General features: G+C 43.2%; 1 protein-coding gene across 1 annotated transcript; it reads right to left on the bottom strand.

The window, feature by feature from the left end:
- Nucleotides 1–1,522: 1,522 nt before the first annotated feature.
- LOC148018860 (large ribosomal subunit protein eL27y-like) lies at nucleotides 1,523–2,395 on the bottom strand. Its single transcript, XM_087701268.1, has 2 exons — nucleotides 2,255–2,395; nucleotides 1,523–1,930 (listed from the first exon to the last, which is right to left on the bottom strand). Exons 1-2 carry the CDS (start codon nucleotides 2,393–2,395, stop codon nucleotides 1,523–1,525), a joined length of 549 nt encoding a protein of 182 aa, XP_087557394.1.
- Between the last annotated feature and the right edge of the window lie 17,335 nt (nucleotides 2,396–19,730).

Here is a 19,730-nt window from a genome sequence, read left to right as displayed (position 1 = left end):
CTCTTTGAATTCTCGAATCAACTCCGAAGCAGCAAGACCTTTGTTTGGCATGTAGACCCACTCTCGGAATGACCGTCGAGTAGCCATACCAAAGTCCTCAAGGAAGTATTCTTCTTTCAAGGCTTTCTTAAAATCTTGCCAATGTGTATTTTGAATAAACAAATCAGTCACCTTTGTCCTCAAAGCAGGTGTGACAAGACGAAGGAAGTACTTACTCATAAGTCCAGCAGGAACTCCAAAAAACCCCATCTTAATCTCATATGTCTTCAAATATGCTGAAACATTACGCCCGTCAAATAGCTTCTTCTCACTCTCAACTGCTTCAATAGCCTTAGTTGCGCTGTTTGCATTCTCCTGCTCCGAATAGAGTTGCCTTTGCTGAGACGACTGCTGTTGATGCAATTGTTATTGCTGCTGCATATACATTTGTGTTTGCTGATTTTGGAGCTGCATATACATGGACATATTCTGTAAAATCTGTTTTAGATCCTCCGTTGAAGTACTTGACGCAGCAGTCATTGATGGAGCTGAAGTAGACACAGCTGGAGTTGTAGAAGAAGCTGAAATAGAGGCTGAAGTGTCTCCCATCCTGAAATTTCTGCGACGCTTTCACGTCGGGTTCACCAAAGATGTCGAAGGGTTTTCGAAAGCAAAGTCGTGTCCACGGAGGACTTTGAATAATTTCAGGATAGGAGGTTAATCTAGCAAAATCAGATTCAATTTAAAAGTTCAATTTCAGATATTATGTGACACACAATCAACTTCATCTGAATGGAAATCGCTCCAATAGGTCAGCCTGCTCCAGCACCAGACATCACATAAAAATCGAATTAAATTACGAGTCTTTTCTCCTTTCTTCTTCCTTCTTTATATTTTTCACAGGATTTTGAGAAAACAGAGACAACAAGCAAGGAAGTGCTTCGTTGTCTAGGATAACCCGAGTCTGATTATCATTACTGGTTACTATGTTTCCAATAGTTAGCAAAGTATTCAGGAGAACAATGGTAACTCTTGCTGATTATCTTTACTTTGACACATCCTAGGCATTGAAGGGTAGCTGGCTTTGAAGAGTGCACATTAAGACTGTAATCCTTCTATCACTTTGAATTTGAACCACACATATTTGAGATAAATCCCAATCACAGGTGCTATTTCAGGGACATTGTCTGGAGTAATGGAGCCATCTGACAATGCAAGAGAACATTGGGAATCAGCTCATAACCCACAATAGGAATCTCTGAGGGCAGGTGCATTCGCAGTACATTCAACAAGTACATTCAGCATACTTCCCACTCCCTCAACTGTGTAAACCTGTAAATTTCTATGGCTGAAAATAGCAATGCCTTCATCTGGTTATCTTGACCAGCAATATCACGCATTGATTCATGTACAAACTTGTGCCTTCTGTGTGAGGAGCTGGAGGTAGAGCTGAAGATAAAATTGAGAAAGGCTGTTGGAAACATCCACTATCAAAAGACTACCACACTATTCAATTCAGCAGGCAGCAGCTGTCCTACAGGCTTCAAAATCGCAACTTGGAGAAAAACCACCTGTTCTTCCCCGTTTTGAATCTCTCTTCAAATATTGCCTTGGTCTCATTTCTTGTTTCAACTCTCTTAGCCTTAGTCTCGAGCTTTTCAGCAGTATCAACAGTCTTAAGATCAACGTCAAGAGTGTACCTAGTTGGCATAATGTGGTTGTAGTTGACAAGTTTGATAAAAGGCTTCAAGCGAGACCTTTTGGCAATCTTCTTCTGAGAAGCCTTCTTTATCACCTTCCGGGGGTACCTGTCGATGCCTGCAATCAGAGCATGGCCATAAGAGCGACTCCACGTGCCATCGTCGTTGTTCTTGATGATGACAGCCTTCCGACCTGCGTAGCGGCCCTGCAGGATGACCACCACCTTGTTGGGCTTCAGGAACTTTCCCCCCTTCAGTTGCAGGTTTCCATGAACTTCCTCCTCAATGAAGTCTCCTCTTCAATTTCTCTACACGCCGGTGAAAAATGATAACTTAACCACAATAATGTCGTGTTTCCTCCCTTCGGCTTCATCTCGGCTTCATCCACGCCTTTGTCATCCCGTTCCCAGCCTTCGTTTCAGGAGAGTTCACCAGTTTCCTTGTCGTTGAAGCTACATCGCCTCTGTCGGCTCTCCCATTAGCTTCGTCGTGGTCTCAGATTCTCGTCTTTTGTAGCAGCTTAGTCCTCACCTTCGTCCGCGATTGACTGTCTGCCATCTTCAGTAGGTTTTCGCCTCATCGTCTGTCATATAAGCCCCCGTCACCTCCTTCTTCGTCTTAGTCTTTAGCTGCACCATGGCCTCTTTGTCCCCTGCATCTCCTTCTGCTACAGTGCTCACAATCCGATAGCTCTCTCCATGGCATTCCTCCCTCATCTATTTTCTTTCCTCCTTCATCTATTTTCCCTCTCTCCCGATTCGTCCCGCACTCTCCTCCCCTGTTTCTGCCTGTTCGTCCCGCCCAAAATGCCTCCTTTTAAAAAATAGCCCAAAAGCTTCTCTTTTTCCCCTCAAAGCACGGCTCTGTCAGCTGGAAGGCACCAAAAGGTAGTCCCATTTCTTTGATACAACATCCCGATTCAGTGTTGATGGGTTACGGCATTTGAAAGCTTTGCTGACGAACGAGGAGGTTGCATTGTCAAATGCAAATCATTCATGTCCACATCACGATATCCACTCTTTTCTTCATCCTGTTTCTCTAATTGTGATGTCCTCTTCAAAAGACGATTATTGACAAGTGCATCCATCTGCAATTGCTTTTCCAAAGTTCTGATTTTGCTTTTCCTTCCCTAACTAACAGCAGGACAGGCTAAATCATGTGATGAATATTCTGAAGAAAAATCTTCCGAGCTTTGGAATGCTGAAGATAATATGCCAGACACAACTACTGGGATAGTATTCTTCTCAATTTGACTATATTGAAAGGAGATGCTTTTGTTGATGCTACTTGTTCTGACTCATCAATCAAATTAAAATTCTCTTTGTTGCCTTTCAAATCTATACCTCCTAATTCACATGCATCCTCTTTTGTACCACCAATGCCAAGAAAGTCATGAAATACAACTTCTTTTCTGGCCATAGAGATGTCATGACAGAAAAGTGCACCATAGTGTCATATACCCTCGTCATGGACGCAAATAGGTTGTGGTATGCAGTCAAACATATGCTGAACATCAAGCAATCTCCCACATTTGGCATATTTATCCTCCAATGTACTTCGATTTGCATCTCTTGGAAATAGTTTAGTACTTCTTCACAAAACCCATAATCGGCATGGTGGTTTTCACACCTCGAATGCGCAGCAATACCACATCCACCCCCTCTAATCCTGCGCATCCTCCGGATGGGCCAACTACCCATGATCATTATCATCAAGATCCACAAACAAATCAATCTCTTCGTTATGCATTTCCGGTAGATCAACAAGATTTTCAGCCATATCATCTGTCTCTTCCATTGGAGTTTCTTGTCGTTGCTCTTCTCTCGAAAATTCTTCCAATGCATAATCATCATCATCTCTTTTCTTGAAAATCTTGATTCTTTTTCCAGCAATAGGCACTCTAAGCACTGTTCCATCCAATTCTGTCAACTCATATGTTGCATTATCAAAGACATGTCTGACTATGTATGGCCCAAACCATCTTTTCACCATCTTCCGAAGTGCAGTATGCTGATTTTCAAGGCTGCTATCAAAGACCAATACCCAATCTCCCTCTTCTATTGCTCTAGGCCGCAAGCGATGCCTGCTATCAAACCTGTCCTTGTTCCTTAGTCTAGCAACTTTCAACCTGTCAATAGCTAGCTAAATATCCTCAGGTCTCCTCTCCAACTGTCGAATCCGAAGAGCTAAGAGCTCCTCTCTCGTCAAATCCTCCTGCCAAGGTAAAACTGACCAAGTCAAAGCACAAGTCTCAATCGGCATAACAGGTTTCTGACCATACATCAAATCTGCAGGCATATATCCTGTGGTAACACTATGGGTCGTACGATCAGCCCACAAAGCAAATGGTAGAAGTCTCGGCCATTCTCCAATCCGTCCTCTGCATGCTTTGGCTAATGCTTTCACTATTGGCGGATGCCCTCTTTCACTCTTCCCATTTCCCTCTGGATTGTATGCTGTGGTTAGAGCCATTTTGATTCCTAGCTGAGAGAAAAACTCCCTAGCTTCATCTGTATCCAATTCACCACGATCCGCAGTGATCTTACCCACACAACCATACCTGCAGAAAATTTCCTCCAATAAGAACTTATACACTGCATTAGTGGTCTTCGTTCTCAAAGATCTGCCCTCAACATGATTGGTAAGATCCTCTCTAGCCAAAACAATGTACCTCATCTGCCATAGACCCATAGGCATGGTAACCAAATCAACTACCCACTTATAATGAATGCATAGCGGATAGGTCGGATGAAGCTCATCTCTATGACGCACTACTGAATACATCTGGCAGTCTCTGCAAGTCTCAACAAAGTGAGAAACATCTCTATACATGCCTTTCCACCAATATTTCTCCTTGATTTTCTCATAAGTAGCCCATACTCCTCTATGACCAGCCCAAGGACTCTCATGAAACTCCCTCATCACCTGTAACTGTGTCTCTCGATCGCAGACAACCCGCAAAGGTAATCCGCCTCTTTTCTTCGGATGCTTCCAAAGAAATCCATCCTTGAGAAAATAACCATAGGCTTTCCTTCTGATCTTCTTAAACTCTTCATCTGTCCATTCATCTCTTTTGCTTAGTGTACAAAGGTACCTGCCAATCTGCAACCAATCTCCAACATAAAGTTCTTCTGTAAAAGCCATAATATCAAAGACATGACAAACATGATCAACCATAGTGGCTGAAATTTCTGCATCATCCTCTTCTGCAAGTAGAGTCTCCTCATCATCATACCTGGCTCTAGACAACATATCTGCCACTGGATTATCCTTCCCTGCTATGTGTTTAAATTCCGGATTTAATGACTTGATGTATGCAATCCATCTCAACATGGCTATATCCGGAGTAGAGCAACTCGTGATCATACCAATCAATGGCAAACAATCTGTCTCTACCACAACTGAAGCTCCAATAAAGTACTCCTTGTCACATTTGAGAGCCGTGACAATCCCCAATAACTCCCTCTTGATTTGCGGGTATCTCCTCTGTCTCTCGTTTAGGACTTTCGCCCCAAACCGAATAGCATACCTATTTCCATCTGCATCATCTTGACCCACAGCCCAACCTATGCCAATTGGACTAGTGTCAACTGTCAATACAATAGGCCTATCACAATTATAATCCGCTTTCCTGAGAGTAGGAGCATTCTGCAATAACTTCTTCAATTTCCGCATGGCTCTAGTGTGGCTCTCATCCCAATAAAATTTCTGCCCCTTTCGAAGCAGCTGATACAAACAATCTGCTATGTGTGCAAAATGAGGTATCCAAATCATATAAAACACGCAAGCACCAATGAATCTCCGTACCTCTGAAGTAGTAGAACAATACTCAGCAATCTTGCCTATAGCATTCACCTTATCAGGTGAGGGTTTCCTGCCATAATATCCACACATATGCCCAACAATGACAACCTCATTCACTCCAAAAATAGATTTTTGCCCTGAAAGTGTCAAGTTCACTTCTTCTAACCTGGCCAAAATCTTCTCACATGCTGAAATATGATCAGCCACAAAGTGCCTGTATCCCTGCTCATTTAGGCTCTCATTCTTCTCTTCTTCTGCACACCCCTTAATGGGCACATCATCCAAGAAAGGCATAGTAAGCTGAGGTATGTAATCACGAAGGACCTTATGCATGGCATTCATCATATGCGCAACAGAATTAGTGGCACCTTGAGGCAAGGTACACATCCTCACAAGCCCAATAGGAGTTCTCATGGTGGTTATGTCCCTGCTTTCCAAAGCCAGCTGAAACTGATCATAACCTGAATACAAATCACCCAAAGAATAGATGGCACGTCCAGCAAATGCCTCTGCAAACTCATCCACAACTGGACCAATACCAACATTCCTGATAGTAACTCTGTTCACTGGCTGCATGTCCTGAATAAATCGAAGAGTACCATTCTTCTTTAGAACTGTAAACCACCTGTTTGAGTATGGTGCAGATGAAGGCTCAAGAATTCCCATCCTGATTTTCTCATTCAATAAATCAATCAGCTTTGGCAAGTGTGCTTTAGGCACTGGAATAGGTTGGAGATTCCATGGAATATGAGGAATAGTAAAAATAACCATAGGAGCAACAATATCAGGATTCACACATCCAATCTCATGTGGGGCAAAAGCAAATCCCCTTCCATGACGCTTAAGCATCTCCTGAAAGCATTGCTTCTCCATGGGTAACAAGAAATCACCATTTCCAATTTTCAATTCAGCAAGTGTCTCTGCTGAAAATTTATGACCAATATGCTCCGGATTCCTCAAAATTTGCTGTTTAGCAGCCCTTTCTATTTGCTGATCACTGTCAGGTGGAAGCGGTACAGCAACCGGCTTCACCTTCTTATCCACAGTTTTGTATTTCGTGTCAACCCTGGCTTCATTATGCTCTTCTGCATTACATAAACCTTGCTGTAAATCAGCAATTCTGCACTCCAATGGCTGAATATTCTCAGCCCTCTGCTCTATGGACTGCATAGAAACAGCCCCAAACTCTGAATGCTGAAATATTTCAGCAGTAAACTCTGTTGGCTGAAAATTTTCAGCCCTCTGTCTCTCTGAAAGCTGATCATAACCAGCTGGAAACTCTGTTTGCTGAATTTCTTCAGCACTCAACACTCTTTGCTGAGTTTCCTCAGCCTCTGACTCAATCTGTGACACAAAATCTGCAATTTCATGAAACATGTCCAGGGATTGCACTAATACATTACCATGACAATTCAGCATATCAGTTTTCAGCATATCTCCCATCTCTGTCATCGTATCTGCACAAATCACACTGTCATACATACCATCTATGTGCTCATCATCCTCCAAAATTCCTGCATTTTTCAAATTTTTCTCCTTCCTGCATATATACTGCCTGGCAGCTCTAGGCAACCTAGAAGTCTTCTGATAACTCATTGAACTGTTTGCTGAAATCCCAACATAACCGGAGGAGAAAACACTACTGCTGCCAGGAGGCGAGAACTCCAATCTCCTCTCCTCTGTACCACCGTCGTCTCGCGAAACGGCGGTACCTAATGAAAACCCGAATCCCTCACAGTGGGCAAGGGTGCATCTCTGAGAGTATCCCTGTTTCTAACATGGTTCACACATACAGTCATAAACTGAACTGCTCTCATACCATCTTTACTGCGAATCCGTGCATAAGCAGATCCATCATCCATGACCTTTGTCTCCATGCGCATCTCTGTAATGAATGGCTGACCAAGAATTATGGGATAAGAGCATGAATCCTGCACAAAGAAATGAAAATCCTCCTCTACATCACCAATAGAAACCCTGACACTAGGGCTAGCAGTATATAAATCACCTGCAGTGTTATTGGCGGCTCTCATACGCCACCCATGCTCTACATCCATAGGCCATCTGTTACTCTCATAAACCCCACGTACTATGAGATTAATCTCTGAACCATGATCAACCAATGCAACATAAGGCACCTGTTTTTCTCCAACCTTTACCATCGTCTCTGTAGTTGCCCTAGCCCAATGGCTCCGCGAAAAGTGACTAAGCGGTATCAAAACAGGCTCATCAATTTCAGCGTAATGCATAGGCTGAACCCTCTTCTCTACCTGCGGCAAAACAGAAGCATTATCAACCATAACCTCATCATCATCATCATCCAACTCTCCAATCAAAACTCCCTGTGTATCAGTGGTAGCCAATGCATGTCTTTTCCTCTTCAGGACCTCCTGAAACTGATCCTGAAACTCTCTTTTTGAGATGCCCAAAATCTCGGAAATAGTGAAAGTCACCTCACTACCAAGTATCTTATCATTAAAGATTTTCTTCATATCTGTAGATGTCTCAATATCGGACATCAATCTGAATCCTGGCTGCTTTCTCTCTCTAGGCTCTTGCCTCTTTTCCCTCTTTTGAGCATCCTCCATCTGTCGATCTGGCCCTGATCGTGAAGACGGTCCTGCAGTAGGTGGAGTAACAAATTCACCCCCTCTAGTCTTCTTAGCTGCACTTGGACTTTCTTCATCCCTCTTACGCTTCTCCTCAACAAATACATCTGCACCATGAGATTTAGCCAAATAAGCATAAATAGAATACCTGTCAACAGGCGACTCCCATCCTGTCTCTGATCTGATGCTAGAGCCTGCGCTAGTCAAAACAGTTTGCTGAATTTTTTCCTTGTTTGCAGTCTCCATAGCATAAGTCCATAGTGCGGACTGAGTCTCTGATCCCTTCTCAATCTGTACTCCATATGCAGAAGCATCACCTCTAGCCGTCACATAAGAAGTACGCGCAGCCATGTCCTCCACTAACTTCTTCATTCCACCTTTACCAAAGTTGGTAGCAAGTGGAGCTCCTGTCTCAGTCAACCAAATCTTACCATCTTGCCCCCAATATACCAAATTTTGCCTCCTTGCATCCTGGAAAGAGTCACAATCCCTGCAATGCTGATGCTCCGTACTATCACACCAAATACATCTCCGATCTCTCCTAGTAGCACTAGGAGCACTGGAAGAAGTAGTAGGCATAGTCGAAGCAAACTGCTCCTTCAACTTGTCTCACGCAGTTTCTTCCTTTTCAACCGATGGCCCGAGAGTCGGTTGCTTCCTTTTGTCTCACGCAGTTTCTTTTGCAACACGGTCTTCCATTTCTTTCTCATCATCTTCTTCAGCCACAGTTACTCGCCCTTCTTAAGAGCTCGCCAGTTCGTCAACTTCAATTTGGCCTCATTCTTGTCTTTTGCGGCTCCTTCTGTCTGTCTTGTCTACGAGCTTCCTCCTTCATCATTCGTTGATTTAGTCTTCTGCAGGCTATATCACCGATCTTTAACTTCGCAGTAGCTCGCTAAACTTCTCTTTGTCATCGTCTTCTGTTGCGTCTACAAGCTTCGTTTTCCAAAGCTCTCTGTATGCCAAACTCACCTACTCTGGATCACCTTCATCATTCATCCCTTCTTCAGCTGCATCACGGCCTCGTCTCCGCCATCTCTCCCCAGAGCATTGCATTCCCCACTTGATCAGTGAAAAAAAATCTTCATTTTTCCTTCCATAAAGCTCCCTGAAATCGTCTTTTTTCCACAGGAATCAAAGCAGGTTCCTCTTCATATAAGCCAGAAACACAGGTCGTAATCTATCCATTTGACTCAGAAAATTTCGTCTCCTTCCGCCCCATATCTACCATATGTAATATCTTCTTATTCTAGAAAAATCCTTTTCGATTCCAATCCTCTCCCAGACAAAGCTTCCTTCCCAACAACGATTCCCCTTCCGTTTTCAGCGGCTCCCCTTTTGCCTTCCGCCTCTATTTTTCTCCTCGTCCAGGTACCAGATTTTCCCCCCCTTTCCGATTCAAAAACAAAAGCTCCTCCCTGTCCTCAGAAAAGCAAAACGGCCAATAAAGCTCTTTTTTTTTTCCACAATAGCCTCAGAAAAACAGCCCTTTTAAATCTTGCACCTTTCTCTGAAACTTTACTTTAGTTGGAGTGACTTTACACCCTTTCAGTGGTATTGATACAGATCTTGAGACGTCTAACAGTGAATTTCCATGCAAAAATGTGACCTTCTCGACAAGTTCCACAAAACAATGTGAGCCTTTGGTGCTCTTCGTTTGGTTTCCCTTGCAATGATACTGAAAAGAAGTATTTGTATAGCTGAGCTAGTGACATACCAAAAAGATCCACTTATTCCATATGTAAAAGTCTCATTTGCTGACTATAAGATAATTGAAACCCATGTCCAATGACTGACAAAATCTAAACAAATACCCTCTAACTACATGTGATAATAAGAAGCAAGTGCCTTGACAAATGGTCCAAGTTCTGCATATCCTTTTTGGTGGATTTCACATCTCGGATGCGCAGTAGTACGACATCCACCCCCTCTAATCCTGCGCATCCTCCGGATGGGCCAATTACCCATGATCATTATCATCTAGATCCACAAACAGATCAATCTCTTCATTATGCATTTCTGGTAGATCAACAAGATTATCTATCATATCATCTGTCTCTTCCATTGGAGTTTCTTCTCGTTGCTCTTCTCTTGCAAATTCTTCCAATGCATAGTCCTCATCATCCCTTTTCTTGAAAATCTTGATTCTTTTTCCAGCAATAGGCACTCTAAGCACTGTCCCATCCAATTCAGTCAGCTCATATGTTGCATTATCAAAGACATGTCTAACTATGTACGGCCCAAACCATCTTTTCACCATCTTCCGAAGTGCAGTATGCTGATTTTCAAGGCTGCTATCGAAGACCAATACCCAATCTTCCTCTTCTATTGCTCTTGGCCGCAAGCGATGCCTGCTGTCAAACCTGTCCTTATTTCTTAGTCTAGCAACCTTCAACCTGTCAATAGCTAGCTGAATATCCTCAGGTCTCCTCTCCAACTGTTGAATCCGAAGAGCTAAGAGCTCTTCTCTCATCAAATCCTCCTGCCAAGGTAAAACTGACCAAGTCAAAGCACAAGTCTCAATCGGCATAACAGGTTTCTGACCATACATTAACTCTGCAGGCATATATCCTGTGGTAACACTATGAGTCGTACGATCAGCCCACAAAGCAAATGGTAGAAGTCTCGACCATTCTACAATCCGTCCTCTACATGCTTTGGCTAATGCTTTCACTATCGGCGGATGCCCTCTTTCACTCTTTCCATTTCCCTCTGGATTGTATGCTGTTGTTAGAGCCAAATTGATTCCTAGCTGAGAGAAAAACTCCCTAGCTTCATCTGCATCCAATTCACCACGATCTGCAGTGATCTTACCCACACAACCATACCTGCAGAAAATTTCCTCCAATAAGAACTTACACACTGCACTAGTGGTCTTCGTTCTCAAAGATCTGCCCTCAACATGATTGGTAAGATCCTCTCTAGCCAAAACAATGTACCTCATCTGCCATAGACCCATAGGCATGGTAACCAAATCAACTACCCACTTATAATGAATGCATAGCGGATAGGTCGGATGAAGCTCATCTCGATGACGCACTACTGAATACATTTGGCAGTCTCTGCAAGTCTCAACAAAGTGAGAAACATCTCTATACATGCCTTTCCACCAATATTTCTCCTTGATTTTCTCATAAGTAGCCCACACTCCTCTATGACCAGCCCAAGGACTCTCATGAAACTCCCTCATCACCTGTAACTGTGTCTCTCTATCGCAGACAACCCGCAAAGGTAATCCGCCTCTTTTCTTCGGATGCTTCCAAAGAAATCCGTCCTTGAGAAAATAACCATAGGCTTTCCTTCTGATCTTCTTAAACTCTTCATCTGTCCATTCATCTCTTTTGCTTAGTGTACTAAGGTACTTGCCAATCTGCAACCAATCTCCAACATAGAGTTCTTCTGTGAAAGCCACAATATCATAGACATGACAAACATGATCAACCATAGTGGCTGAAATTTCTGCATCATCCTCTTCTGCAAGTAGAGTCTCCTCATCATCATATCTGGCTCTAGACAACATATCTGCCACTGGATTATCCTTCCCTGCTATGTGTTTAAATTCCGGATTTAATGACTTGATATATGCAATCCATCTCAACATAGCTATATCCGGACTAGAGCAACTCGTGATCATACCAATCAATGGCAAGCAATCTGTCTCTACCACAACTGAAGCTCCAATAAAGTACTCCTTGTCACATTTGAGAGCCGTGACAATCCCCAATAACTCCCTCTTGATTTGCGGGTATCTCCTCTGTCTCTCGTTTAGGACTTTCGCCCCAAACCGAATAGCATACCTATTTCCATCTGCATCATCTTGACCCACAGCCCAACCTATGCCAATTGGACTAGTGTCAACTGTCAATACAATAGGCCTATCACAATTATAATCCGCTTTCCTGAGAGTAGGAGCATTCTGCAATAACTTCTTCAATTTCCGCATGGCTCTAGTGTGGCTCTCATCCCAATAAAATTTCTGCCCCTTTCGAAGCAGCTGATACAAACAATCTGCTATGTGTGCAAAATGAGGTATCCAAATCATATAAAACACGCAAGCACCAATGAATCTCCGTACCTCTGAAGTAGTAGAACAATACTCAGCAATCTTGCCTATAGCATTCACCTTATCAGGTGAGGGTTTCCTGCCATAATATCCACACATATGCCCAACAATGACAACCTCATTCACTCCAAAAATAGATTTTTGCCCTGAAAGTGTCAAGTTCACTTCTTCTAACCTGGCCAAAATCTTCTCACATGCTGAAATATGATCAGCCACAAAGTGCCTGTATCCCTGCTCATTTAGACTCTCATTCTTCTCTTCTTCTGCACACCCCTTAATGGACACATCATCCAAGAAAGGCATAGTAAGCTGAGGTATGTAATCACGAAGGACCTTATGCATGGCATTCATCATATGCGCAACAGAATTAGTGGCACCTTGAGGCAAGGTACACATCCTGATAAGCCCAATAGGAGTTCTCATGGTGGCTATGTCCCTGCTTTCCAAAGCCAGCTGAAACTGATCATATCCTGAATACAAATCACCCAAAGAATAGATGGCGCGTCCAGCAAATGCCTCTGCAAACTCTTCCACAACTGGACCTATACCAACGTTTTTGATAGTAACTCTGTTCACTGGCTGCATGTCTTGAATAAATCGGAGAGTGCCATTCTTCTTTGGAACTGTAAACCACCTGTTTGAGTATGGAGCAGATGAAGGCTCAAGGATTCCCATCCTGATTTTCTCATTCAATAAATCAATCATCTTTGGCAAGTGTGCTTTAGGCACTGGAATAGGTCAGAGATTCCATGGAATATGAGGAATAGTAAAAATGACCATAGGAGCAACAATATCAGGATTCACACATCCAATCTCATGCGGGAAAAAAGCAAATCCCTTTCCATGTCGCTCAAGCATATCCTGAAAGCATTGCTTCTCTATGGGTAGCAAGAAATCACCATTTCCAATTTTCAATTCAGCAAGAGTCTCTGCTGAAAATTTATGACCAATATGCTCTGGATTCCTCAAAATTTGCTGTTTAGCAGCCCTCTCTATTTGCTGATCACTGTCAAGTGGAAGCGGTACAGCAACCGGCTTCACCTTCTTATCCACAGTTTTGTATTTCGTGTCAAACCTGGCTTCATTATGCTCTTCTGCATTACATAAACCTTGCTGTAAATCAGCAATTCTGCACTCCAATGGCTGAATATTCTCAGCCCTCTGCTCTATGGGCTGCATAGAAATAGCCCCAAACTCTGAATGCTGGAATATTTCAACAGTAAACTCTGTTGGCTGAAAATTTTCAGCCCTCTGTCTCTCTGAAAGCTGATCATAACCAGCTGGAAACTCTGTTTGCTGAATTTCTTAAGCACTCAACACTTTTTGCTGAGTTACCTCAGCCTCTGACTCAATCTGTGACATAAAATCTACAATTTCATGAAACATGTCCAGGGATTGCACTAATACATTACCGTGACAATTCAGCATATTAGTTTTCAGCATATCTCCCATCTCTGTCATCGTATCTGCACAAATCACACTATCATACATCCCATCTATGTGCTCATCATCCTCCAAAATTCCTGCATTTTTCAAAATTTTCTCCTTCCTGCATATATACTGCTTGGCAGCTCTAGGCAACCTAGAAGTCTTCTGATAACTCATCAAACTGTTTGCTGAAATCCCAACAAAACCGGAGGAGAAAACACTGCTGCCAGGAGGCGAGAACTCCAATCTCCTCTCCTCTGTACCACCGTCATCTCGCGAAACGGCGGTACCTAATGAAAACCCAAATCCCTCACAGTGGACAAAGGTGCATCTCTGAGAGTATCTCTGTTTCTAACATGGTTCACACATACAGTCATAAACTGAACTGCTCTCATACCATCTTTACTGCGAATCCATGCATAAGCAGATCCATCATCCATGACCTTTGTTTCCATGCGCATCTCTGTGATGAATGGCTGACCAAGAATTATGGGATAAGAGCATGAATCCTGCACAAAGAAATGAAAATCCTCCTCTACATCACCAATAGAAACCCTGACACTAGGACAAGCAGCATATAAATCACCTGCAGTGTTATTGGCGGCTCTCATACGCCACCCATGCTCTACATCCATAGGCCATCTGTTACTCTCATAAACTCCACGAACTATGAGATTAATCTCTGAACCATGATCAACCAATGCAACATAAGGCACCTGTTTCTCTCCAATCTTTACCATCGTCTCTGTAGTTGCCCTAGCCCAATGGCTCCGCGAAAAGTGACTACGCGGTATCATGACAGGCTCATCAATTTCAGCATAATGCATAGGCTGAACCCTCTTCTCAACCTGCGGAAAAACAGAAGCATTATCAACCATAACCTCATCCTCATCCTCATCCAACTCCCCAATCAAAACTCTCTGTGTATCAGTGGTAGACAATGCATGCCTTTTCCTCTTCAGGACCTCCTGAAACTGATCCTGAAACTCTCTTTTTGAGATGCCCAAAATCTCAGAAATAGTGAAAGTCACCTCACTGCCAAGTATCTTATCATTAAATATTTTCTTCATGTCTGTAGATGTCTCAATATCGGACATCAATCTGAACCCTGGCTGCTTTCTCTCTCTAGGCTCTTGCCTCTTTTCTCTCTTTTGAGCATCCTCCATCTGTCGATCTGGCCCTGGTCTTGAAGACGGTCCTGCAGTAGGTGGAGTAACAAACTCACCCCCTCTAGTCTTCGTAGTTACACTTGGATTTTCTTCATCCCTCTTACGCTTCTCCTCAACAAATACATCTGCACCATGAGATTTAGCCAAATAAGCATAAATAGAGTACCTGTCAACAGGCGAGTCCCAACCTGTCTCTGATCTGATGTTAGAGCCTGCACTAGTCAAAACAGTTTGCTGAATTTTCCCCTTGTTTGCAGTCTCCATAGCATAAGTCCATAGCGCGGACTGAGTCTCTGATCCCTTCTCAATCTGTACTCCATATGCAGAAGCATCACCTCTAGCTGTCACATAAGAAGTACGCGCAGCCATGTCCTCCACTAACTTCTTCATTCCACCTTTACCAAAGTTAGTAGCAAGTGGAGCTCCTGTCTCAGTCAACCAAATCTTACCATCTTGCCCCCAATATACCAAATTTTGCCTCCTTGCATCCTGGAAAGAGTCACAATCCCTGCAATGCTGATGCTCCGTACTATCACACCAAATACATCTCCGATCTCTCCTAGGTGCACTAGGAGCACTCCTAGGTGCAGTAGGAGCGCTAGAAGAAGCAGTAGGTGCAGTCGAAGCAAACTGCTCCTTCAACTTTCCCACCAACTCCGCTTTGACTGACTCCAGTGTCAAATCTGTGATGCCTTTGATTATGTCATCAAGAGAAGTAGGTACCGATGGAGCGGATGGTTTTGGAGCAGAAGGTGTAGGCATCGGTCGTGGAACAAGAGGAATAGGTGGAGTGGCAACAGTAGGCACTAGCATAGGCCAAGAAACTAGCTGAGGAGGAGAAGAAATAACAGGGATAGAAGTAGGCATAGAAGCTGATGATGGTGTAGGTGTCATGGAACCATTCTGTAGGCGAGTCTTCCATATCCTCCTCTTGGTCAAAGTCGAGACTGCATCCTGAGCATCCTGCCAATCAGTTTTAAGACCCATAGGCTTTGTGCGATCTTCAAGAAGCTCACCCAATTCTTCTTGAAGATCAGGATCTGCAGCTTGCAAGAAAAGCTCAACTTTTTCAACATCCAATGCTCTTTGTTCAATGGCATCAAGCTGACTATACCTCTCTTCAAATTCTCGAATCAACTCTGAAGCAGCTAGACCTTTGTTTGGCATGTAGACCCACTCTCGGAATGACCGCCGAGTTGCCATACCAAAGTCCTCTTCTTTCAAGACCTTCTTAAAATCTTGCCAATGTGTATTTTGAATAAAAAGATCAGTCACTTTTGTCCTCAAAGCAGGTGTGACAAGACGAAGGAAGTACTTACTCATAAGTCCAGCAGGAACTCCAAAAAACCCCATCTTGATCTCATATGTCTTCAACTATGCTGAAACATTACGCTCGTCAAATAGCTTCTTCTCATTCTCAACTGCTTCAATAGCCTTAGTCGCGCTGTTTGCATTCTCCTGCTCTGAATAGAGTTGCCTTTGCTGAGACAACTGCTGTTGATGCAATTGTTGTTGCTGCTGCATATACAATTGTGTTTGCTGATTTTGGAGCTGCATATACATGGACATATTCTGCAAAATCTGCTTTAGATCCTTCGTTGAAGTACTTGACGCAGCAGTCATTGATGGAGCTGAAGAAGAGGCAGCTGGAATTGTAGAAGAAGCTGAAATAGAAGCTGAAGTATCTCCCATCCTGAAATTTCTGCGACGCTTTCACGTCGGGTTCACCAAAGATGTCGAAGGGTTTCGAAAGCAATGTCGCAACTTCAGAAGTCCTTGATAAATTTCAGGTTAGAAGATCAAGCGAGAGAATGAAGTCAAATCTGTTAGAAGTCGATGGATCAATCTCTGAATTATCAATGATCTCTTATGAATTCAATCCTTCTTATTTATCACATACATTCTTATAAGGTCACAAATCTGAATCCTCAATCGTAGACTATTTAAGTTTCTTTGGGTATGAAATACAAGCTCTGTCTCAATGTTACTGTCATCACTATCGTAGCTACGAGACTTTGCATGATGAAGGAAAGGTAACAACCTAATCAATTCCCAATTGTAGCAAGAGTATGGATACCCAAAGAAGAAGTGATTATGAAAGTATTCCTTGTCTTTCAGATATACTAAGATTCCATCAATGAAGACAGACTTGGATTTCTCTTCAGATTACTGAACATTATTTATAAGGTACTCCAAAAGATCATCAAAATCAATGTTTCCACTTGTTTCTGATGCATTTAGAACAGCAGTGCTTCATCTTCTCCTGTTTACATGTGTAAAACAGAAATTGCCTTGCATAGGTCCATGGCACATGGTGGAAATAACAGAAATGGCCAAAATCCAATCTAAAAACCTGTCTTCTTGAAAGTCAATCAGCTGAACCTTCTAATAGAAGCTTCGGGAGCATTAGGATTTCAGCAAGAGGACCCATCAACAAGATGGAATTGAGCCAACTGCCAGAGATCTTCTCGTTGATCTTGTGAGGAAGATCCTTCCACAGCCCGCTCAGAACGTGAACTTGGTTAGGGGAGAAGGTGTAGACCACCTCCTTCATACGCACAAGAACCTTCCCTATCACTCCCGAGATGCCCTGCGCTGCCTCAGATCACCCTGGCCCGAGAGTCGGTTGCTTCCTTTTGTCTCGCGCAGTTTCTTTTGCAACACGGTCTTCCATTTCTTTCTCATCATCTTCTTCAGCCACAGTTACTCGCCCTTCTTAAGAGCTCACCAGTTCGTCAACTTCAATTTGGCCTCATTCTTGTCTTTTGCGGCTCCTTCTGTCTGTCTTGTCTACGAGCTTCCTCCTTCATCATTCGTTGATTTAGTCTTCTGCAGGCTGTATCACCGATCTTTAACTTCGCAGTAGCTCGCTAAACTTCTCTTTGTCATCGTCTTCTGTTGCGTCTACAAGCTTCGTTTTCCAAAGCTCTCTGTATGCCAAACTCACCTACTCTGGATCACCTTCATCATTCATCCCTTCTTCAACTGCATCACGGCCTCGTCTCCGCCATCTCTCCCCAGAACATTGCATTCCCCACTTGATCAGTGAAAAAAAATCTTCCTTTTTCCTTCCATAAAGCTCCCTGAAATCGTCTTTTTTCCACAGGAATCAAAGCAGGTTCCTCTTCATATAAGCCAGAAACACAGGTCGTAATCTATCCATTTGACATCGAAGAAGACAAGTACGAAATCATCAAGATATGGCCTAAAGATATCCTGCATTAACCTATTGAAGGTGGCAGGTGCATTCGTAAGCCCGAATGACATAACCAGGAACTCAAAGTGCCCATATCTTGTATTGAAGGCTGTCTTTGGGATATCTTCTTCCTTGATCCTTATCTGATAGTAACCTGACCTGAGATCAATCTTGGAGAAGATCTTCGCACCCTGAAGACGATCAAGAAGCTCATCTATTCTAGGAATAGGATATTTGTTCTTGATTGTTGATTGATTCAACCCTCGGTAATCAATACATAGTCGAAGTGTCCCATCTTTCTTTTTCTAGAATAGTACTGGAGCTCCCCACAGTGAATTGCTAGGTTGGATGTAGCCCTGATCTAACAGTTGCTAGAGTTGTGCCTTCAGCTCAATTGCTTCTGGTATGGACATTCTATAAGGTCTCTTTGCAATTGGTGCTGCTCCAGGTACTAACCTAATCTCATGATCCACTTCGCTTTGAGGCGGAAGTTTAGTCAACTCTTCAGGGAATAGGTCCGCATATTCCTTTAGCCAAGAAGGACCTTCATGAGACTCTTGCTTTTGATCTAATTTTTTGAGTTTGATCAAGTAAATAGGTAATCCTTTTCTGACTCCTTTTATGATTCGAGATACTTTGGCCAATTGGATTCTCGGCACTCCAGCCTCGTCTTGAGTTGTGACTAATTCCCTTTCAGAGTTTCGAAAGGAAACTTGACCCTTTCCATAGTGAATGTGGGTGTCGTTAGGCTTAAGCCAATCCATTCCGAGTAGACACTCATGGATACCTAAATTCATGACTCTGAATTTAACCGAAGTCTTCTTTCCTCCCAGAAAGAATTCCACCTTAGCAGTTTGCCTGGTACAAGTAACCTCACGACCATTTGCCAATTCCACAAGCAGGGTAGGTGCTTCTACTTAGGCTATTCCTAATCTTTTTGCACATGCTGGTGAGATAAAGGAATGTGTACTGCCACAATCAATCAAGGTCTTGAGACCTTTACCTTGATAGTCTGACGGTGTCTGAATCACCGAGAACTGGCGATTCGGCCCTTTTTTGTGTAAAGCGGCATGGACTGTCGCTCTTTCGAATTCGGCTTCCATGGTCGGATCTTCTTCTTCTCCTTCTTCGCAGATTTTCCTATTGGAAATGCAGGCGGTTCTTCCTCTTCCTCAGGTAGCGACTCTTTGACCATGGCCTATTCCTTGGAAAGGCGCTTGGCGATGTCCTCCGTCGAGCTTGGGACATTGCCTCTTGAAGTGACCGGCTTCGTTGCAGTGGAAACAACGGAGGTTTCGGCCATTACTTTGAGTAGGAACGAAGTTGTTGACGTTATTTGTCCTTGCTTTCTTTCTTTGTCCCTAATTATGACCTTGAACTCTCTTAATTTGAGGTCTGAATGCTCCTCTGTTCGGGTCATTATAAAACCAAGTTTTGTTACCCCTTGGTCTAGCTTGCACCTCTTGAATTATAGGCGCCACACGAATGAGTGCATCCTGAAGATCTGATGGACGCATAGACTCGAGACGGGTATTTACTGGTGGGTTTAAACCTGCACAAAATTTGGACACCTGCTGTGTCATGTCCATCTGTGGCGTATACTTTAAAAGTGAGACAAATTTAGAGTAGTATGCGTCAAGAGTGAGTCCCAGCTGTTTTAGCTCATAGAACTCATTCATTTTCTGCATGCGATATGCAGGTGGTAAGTATCTTCCCTGCACGGCTTTCTTCAGCTTCTCCTAGCAGGTAACGGATCCCTCTACGATCCCTTGATCCCTGCAC

This window comes from Lygodium microphyllum, chromosome 20 (genome assembly GCF_053477565.2).
Source record: "Lygodium microphyllum isolate KBCC chromosome 20, Lygodium_microphyllum_v1.1.10, whole genome shotgun sequence".
Lineage (NCBI taxonomy): Eukaryota > Viridiplantae > Streptophyta > Polypodiopsida > Schizaeales > Lygodiaceae > Lygodium > Lygodium microphyllum.
The sequence above is the reverse complement of the archived record's forward strand: the minus strand, read 5'-3'. Positions and strand labels throughout refer to the sequence as shown.